Source organism: Podarcis muralis, chromosome 5 (genome assembly GCF_964188315.1).
Source record: "Podarcis muralis chromosome 5, rPodMur119.hap1.1, whole genome shotgun sequence".
Lineage (NCBI taxonomy): Eukaryota > Metazoa > Chordata > Lepidosauria > Squamata > Lacertidae > Podarcis > Podarcis muralis.
In genome coordinates, this window is record NC_135659.1 from 51,637,927 (window position 1) to 51,644,813 (window position 6,887).

A 6,887-nucleotide genomic window follows, 5' to 3' on the forward strand; every position below is an offset into this window, starting at 1 on the left:
TCACACATGGCGGGCCCCCTCAATCTTGGGGGCAAATGCACCTTTACTCAATGCTATCTCTTTAGACTAAAGATATGAACAGCCACAGATGTGTTCCCAGTTGATAATCTACTTTTTCTGCTTTCAACATAACACAGGGGGAAGATGTACACGTGATAATCACATCTGAGGAATGTGCCTCTCTCCTAACACAACCTCCACTCGGGGCACTACATCAGAAGTATAAAAAGCAGAAGTGCAAAGCTTGTTTGGGAATCTAGCAAATGTTCAACTCTACCCTCGGGGTGCCAACTCTACTGGAAAGAATTTCAGTTTCAGATGTCACAGTATAATAAAGTTTGCAATGTTCCTGATCCAATCTGACCTCACATAATCTTGTGTGTTTGTGTGTGTGTGTGTGTTCACACAAGCACGCTCCTACGTGAAAAGTTGCTAACTTTTCGTGACTTTTTCATGCTAACTTTAACTTGTGGCTTTGAGGCACTACCCAATGTTACTTAGATGCCTTCCAAATCAGGACTTTCAGTGTGGACACTGATAAGTACCAACAGTGCACACGCCCCACAGGACTCAAGTATTTAAAAAATTTAAAGAATACTGCAGAGTTTAATGTCCTGTGATACCAGAATCAGTCTTACACTTTTGAAGTTGGTATGAGAATTAACCCTAGAGATAGCAAGTGAAAGAAAGAGGGTATTTGGAGATGTTCTTTGAGATACTTTGGCAGAAATTTATCCACTCACTCCCATTTCTCAAGCCCTGTTCAAGCCTTCATACTTAATACAAGCTCTGATTAAGCCTTCATACTTTGTTGAATCTGGCGAAAGGGTAATCCTTGCCCTCTTCTGCTGCCCTCCTCCAGTGGTAAAACATGGCCCCATCCTTCCTAGCAGGGTTGGTGAAAGGCATCCACTTCCAAGGCCGCACTTTCTTAGATCCCAGCTTTGCCTTAACTGTGCGGTAGCCCTGCGTTGTGTCACTTGGAAGAAGGGGAGGTGCATCCCTGAAACAAAGACAAGGTACAAATTAATGGAACCTACTGTCTGCATGAGGCTCATTTTGCATATTTAATCTCCTTCTATGATCTCTGAGGAATGCTTAAAGATCAGTGTAAAGCCAGGACAATTCTGTATACTGTAGATTGATCTGACACACTCAGCACACAACCCAAAGCTCCACAGACCAAAGAGAGTCACAATTTATTAGTCTCTTACGTGAACATAGGCCAGTGAGGTACAGAGTCTGCAATCAGTCCTGTTCCCCATTATTTAGCCTGGATGTGCATTGGCTAGTAGCAGCTCTGCTTGCAGCTGCTGCTGACACGTAGCCTGGTTTTCCACTTCCTCAAGTTGCTGTTCATGTTCACTGGCATGAAGAGTAAAAAAAGGACAAATGGAACTGTCAAACCTTAAAAAAAGAGCATGTCCAAAGATCTCCTAGGACAGATCCCAAGAACAAGTATGTTTCAGGAATAGGATGCCTCTTTGCTTGAAGCTAGAAAAGATGGAGCTGGTGGGATCATTAAAGGCTCACTGGGCAGCAAGGTTAGCTCTAGTGGCCATTTATTCCCATCTGTTCAGTTCCTCTACAAAAGATGAGAAAGCCAACCAAAAAAACCAAAAAGTAGGTCTTATAATCACCTCTAAGGTGTCATTTTTCCTGATAGCAAGGAAGAGACCTCTTAGAAGTTAAATACAAGCTAAAGGCTAATCACAGCACATTCTCCTAATGGAAAACCATGGTTTCCTGTTACGCACTTTCAAATACTACAGGATACAGAAAATCTGCTTCTTTCATTCAATCTAGGAATCCACAAAGCATAGTGCTCCTAAAACATTATTTAGGCAAGGCATAATAGCACGGCCTTCCTACAATCCAGCTTCTGAAATCTCTCGCCCCGTACTTGCTTCTGATTCTCCTTCATCTTCTACCACAAACAGATGAAAGTTTGAAAATACAGATAAATTCAAGGAACAAAACAGCATGTGAGAGTTGAGAAATCTGTTACAATTTATGCGAACTTTCCATTGTCTAAGGTTCATGGACCCAAAATGAAAATTCAGAATCAAAAACTATAGCTCTTCCAGACAGTAAATAGTTCAGTATTTCCCAACACTCTTTTTAAAAGGAGAGTTCCATGCCCTCAACCTCTGAATTTTTTACATATCAAAAGGGCTTCACACATTTAGATCATGGAGATAAAAAATGCTGAAACAGCACTTCCAGTAGAGCAAGTCTAGGAAGGGGCTAAAGGTAAAAACACTATCGAAAGCTGGAGAAAGTAAATTTTCAAGAACAGACTTGTCAAGGCTCTCACCTGCCAAATACCTAGGAGATGAGAGGCTGGTTTAAGGAAAACACCAACTATCCAGGTAACAAAACTTACTTTTTATCAGAGTACAGCAGTGCATAGACCTCCCGGTGCATTCCTTCTGGTCTCTTAAATGTGAGGGTCTCCGATGACTTCTTGGATTTTTTCTGAAAAATAAGGTTTTATCAAAGGCTGTGCAACCTTAACACCAAAATTATGTGGGAGTATAAACATCAGTCTCTGTTTATTCTGATTTTTACATCTGACAGATTGCATCTGTTCTCTCCTATGTAATGTCTCAAAACATCACAATCCAGCTTTATTGATCTAACTTTAGTCAAGCTTAAACTCTCGGTACAAAAACATATGAGCAGCAAGAGGATGTTGTTTGTATTTTGCTTCCCTGCAAAGTCTTCACTTCCTACTTTACTCATAGTTCTCAAAATGCTGGAGGTGGGGATTAAGAAGGTAGCAGAATTTCTATTTGGACAGACAATACCTGCAGTGTCAACCAGACCTCCCAAAGTTCCGCAGACAACCCAACTTTCCCTAATTCTCCCATCCCTCCACATTTTTGCCATTCTGCTGCAGGTGTGCTTCTCTTTTATACTCAACAATGTAAACAATGCTGCAAATATAAACATAAAGCAGCAAAAAGTAAGAGAGAGGAGCCCTTCAGTGAATATAGCCTGAGAGGTTTCCTGAGACCCTGCAAATCCTAGTGTAAAGAATATTATTCAAAATGTAAATATCATTAACAAAAGTAGAATGGATTGCTATTTTCCTTATGCCCAAAAAGGACATTCAAATTATGCATCCCAGCTTTATGCTGTATATAGATGAAACAAAACTGAAATAAGTGATACCACATTGCTTTCACCAGCAGGTACAGAGATATTAATTTCTTTAGACACTCAAATACAGAACTATAGGGACAGCACAGAATGAGGATGCTGAAAAATGTGTTATATTTCAAAAAAGAAAAAGAATCTGATCTTTTATTTCTATTTTTTAAGAGGAATGTAGCCTCACAACCTGTTCAAGAATAGGGTAAACAATATTGCTGTATGCAGCAATCATGCTGGCAAGATCCAAAAGAAGAAGATCATGTTGCATGCATATAGCTTAGAATTACAAGCACAAAGCTTCTTCTCCTCCTATCCCCTTTCTTCACCCCTTTTGTACCTTATCAGAATTGATGATATCTTTTTTATTAATAGTTCCTATGTTCTCAGATTCTGTGCCCCCCAGTTCCAATATATCCCGGACATCAGCTCCTGTAGTCATTTTGTCACCTGAAATAAAAATCAAGGCATAATTAAAAATTAAGTGAATACCAAAAGGATACAGACTAGCCTTCAGAAAATTAGCTGCAAAATTTGTTGACTCCCTCTACATACAACAGACTGCTTGTTACCTACTTACTTAGGAATTAATTTTCTCTTCTCCATACAGTTAACTTACAGAAAATACAAGCACCTGCAACAGTCTTGGCAGACACATGAAACTTCTATACCCATGGGACTAATGACCAGAGCTTTGTTTATTCCATGCACCCGTGTGTTTTCCACCAAACTGCAGAACCTGATATTTGGCATTATGTGAAAAGCACAGGCATCATCTGATAAAGACTTAGAATCCTAGAACATAGTTTCTAGACTTCCCGTAGGGGATGGACGTTTCGTGTCAGCTACGTGTCTGTGTCTACTATGGTTGCTCCTCGCTATCTCTATCACTACAAACCAATCATTCCCTCCTAACAGTCTATGTCAAAAGCAGCAGACAAATTATTTGAAAACCTGAATCTCTGAAGCAGGAAAAAAAATAAACACAGTCACATCTATGTAATCTAGCCAAACCAAAATTTAGAAAATTTAGTAGATTACACACATGCCTGGTGTCAAACTTGATTAGCAAGAGTTAAATAAAAGAGCTCCTTTGCATCCACTGTCCAATATATATAATGGTATCCAGGCCCAGAAACGACATAAAATAGAAAAAGAAGTTGAATAAGAAATCATAACAAAACAATTCTGTTTATAAAATTCTGTTTAAACAAACAATTATACTGAAATATGGAGGTACAGACAAACATTAGGAAGGGGATACTGGCCTGGTTTGCATGTCACATTAAACCATAGTTTAAAACAAACTATAGTTTAAAATGAACAAGTGCCATGGGCGTAACCAAGGGGGGCAGCTGCCCCCTCTAAACCAATACAAATACATAGCTGAGGCCTGCCCCCACCACAAAAATCCTGGCTACATCCATGACAAGTGCTCAAACATTCTTACAGCATTCCTACTCTGTTCCTGCTGCACTGCAGACAAAACAAGTCAGGGTCTGGCTAGTTATATGATCCAAACCTGGGCTCGTGGCTTGTTCCTCTCCAAACGAAACATGAGTGGGTGACCACAACAAATCTTAGATACACTCATGCTTTGTGTAGAGCCATATCCACAGCACAGCACTGGTAGGAGTGGGGTAGGACTGCTGTGGGAACTTTTGTCCATTTGAACCAGGATGCCGCTCATTCACATTAAACCATTACTTGTTGTAAACTATGGTATAATGAGATGTGCAAAGTGGGCCACTGAAATATACGTGAACAAACCTTAATCCCTGTTATTAAAAACGGGCCTAAAGATATCCCAGACAATAACACAGACTTTATTTGCTGCTTTGTCCACTCCTGCAGTCACTTGATGGCATTGGACCTGAAACTATAGCAGTTCCCAGAGCAGGTTTCTGCCTGCCCTCTTGCCTTCTGCCCAAGTCACTGTGAACAATGGGGCTGCAGAGGAGGCAGTGTCTCTGCCCATCTGCCCTCTCCCACTAATGCCTGGCTGCAGTTTAGATCGCCCCGCTGCTCCCTGATAAGAATGTCAAGTGCAATCCTAACTACAGTGGTACCTCGGGTTAAGTACTTAATTCGTTCCGGAGGTCCGTTCTTAACCTGAAACTGTTCTTAACCTGAAGCACCACTTTAGCTAATGGGGCCTCCTGCTGCCACCGCGCCGCCGGAGCACGATTTCTGTTCTCATCCTGAAACAAAGTTCTTAACCTGAGGTAATATTTATGGGTTAGCAGAGTGTGTAACCTGAAGCGTATGTAACCTGAAGCGTATGTAACCTGAAGCGTATGTAACCCGAGGTACCACTGTATGTCTACTCAGACAGAAGTCCTCCTAAGCTCAATGGAGCAAACTCCCAAGCATGTGGGGCTAGGATGGCAGCCTTCGTTGGAATTCGGGAGTTCAACCTTTGGCCTGAATTGTTGCATTATGAATGGAACAATATTTCTGGAATAGTATTGAGATAGCGTTACATTTCGACAAATGTATGTTTTTCATGATGTTTTGGCGTGGACTTTTTCCTATGGTAGCTCTGGAGTTCCGGAGCCCCAAGGGAAAAGACACCGGATACTAATGAAAGATACACCCCCAGCTCTCCTCCACATACGCTGCAGCCCGCTCAAATGGCCCTAGGCTCCCCAAACCATGTTATCAACTCCGCGCGCCTCAAGTTTCCCGCTCTTCACGGTTTCTTACGCAGTCCCAACTCCCAGCGTATCCCCCGCGCACATTCCCATTTTCCTTACCCCGTACCTCACACTTTCCTTTCACGCGCTACCAACCCTAAACCAGCAGCAGCGGACACCGGTTGTGCAGCGCCGATACGGGAATCCCAATGCTACTTCCGGTCCCCGTTTAATCCGAGAATCGTTTCCCACTTGGGTCCGAACGTGCAACACCAATTGTGGCTCGGCTAGCGTCAAGAGTTCGAAGTTGCTGGTTCCGTTTCCCCGCTTGAAGTGGAAAAAACTTTCTAAAATATTGACGATAAAGTACAGGGTGGAGAATAGGCGTAAAACTAATATCACTAAAGTAGAATGCGGGTGGCAATTTCTTTGTTTGTGTCAGATTCTGATGCGATTTTTACTATACAAGGGGCGTGGCAAACAGAGGCAACGCCCCTCAGTCGATGTCAGAGCATCGCTATTAAAAAGTAAGGCTGCCTGTACGTTGAAGCTGCATTTTACAGTACAGTATAGGTAAAAGCAGGGAATGCTACTGTAAGCACGTTTTCCGTCCTCCCCTTAACGCACGCTGCATAAATTCTTAAACTGGACGATCGCCATAACGGTTTTCCTTTTTAAAAAAAGTTAGGAATTTTAGTACAATATTTATTCCCACAAGTGATCTTAGTGGTATTTCCATAGAATAGCTACAAATCAAACACATCCAGTCTGATTTAAACAGACAAAACAATTTATTCTCCAATATCTATGTTAAAGGCAAAGGATATGATAGGAGCTGTAGTCCACCAAAGGAGGAAAAAAACCCAAGGGAGGAGGACAGACCCCTGGAAAATCTATGCCATAATTTGAAGAGACAGTGGTTAACTGCGAGAGGGGAGGAGGGCAGACTTCTCACAGAGTCTATACAGTAATTTGCAGCCGACTTCTGCAATTGGGAACTTCTGGATCCAGTGCTTTAGGTTACTGAATGGCTGTTATGGCCAGGACTATTTTTGCCCAGCTGTTATCATGTCAGTTGCACTGATTTCTAGAGAA

The 6,887-nt window shown here is 41.8% G+C and overlaps 1 protein-coding gene across 3 annotated transcripts in view; it reads right to left on the reverse strand.

Moving 5' to 3' along the window:
* Positions 1-6,074, reverse strand: part of DMAP1 (DNA methyltransferase 1 associated protein 1) — a 35,813-nt gene extending 29,739 nt beyond the window's left edge. The window contains exons 1-4 of one of the 3 annotated variants that reach the window (XM_028733708.2): positions 5,920-6,074; positions 3,497-3,606; positions 2,387-2,478; positions 808-1,003 (exon numbers count right to left, since the gene is read on the reverse strand). In XM_028733708.2, the coding sequence (XP_028589541.2) occupies positions 808-1,003; positions 2,387-2,478; positions 3,497-3,598 (390 nt within the window). In that variant the 5' untranslated portion in view covers positions 3,599-3,606; positions 5,920-6,074. Of the gene's footprint in view, positions 1-807; positions 1,004-2,386; positions 2,479-3,496; positions 3,607-5,912 lie in introns of all 3 variants that reach the window. The other 2 variants (XM_028733710.2, XM_028733709.2) reach the window with 2 other exon arrangements.
* Positions 6,075-6,887: the final 813 nt, after the last annotated feature.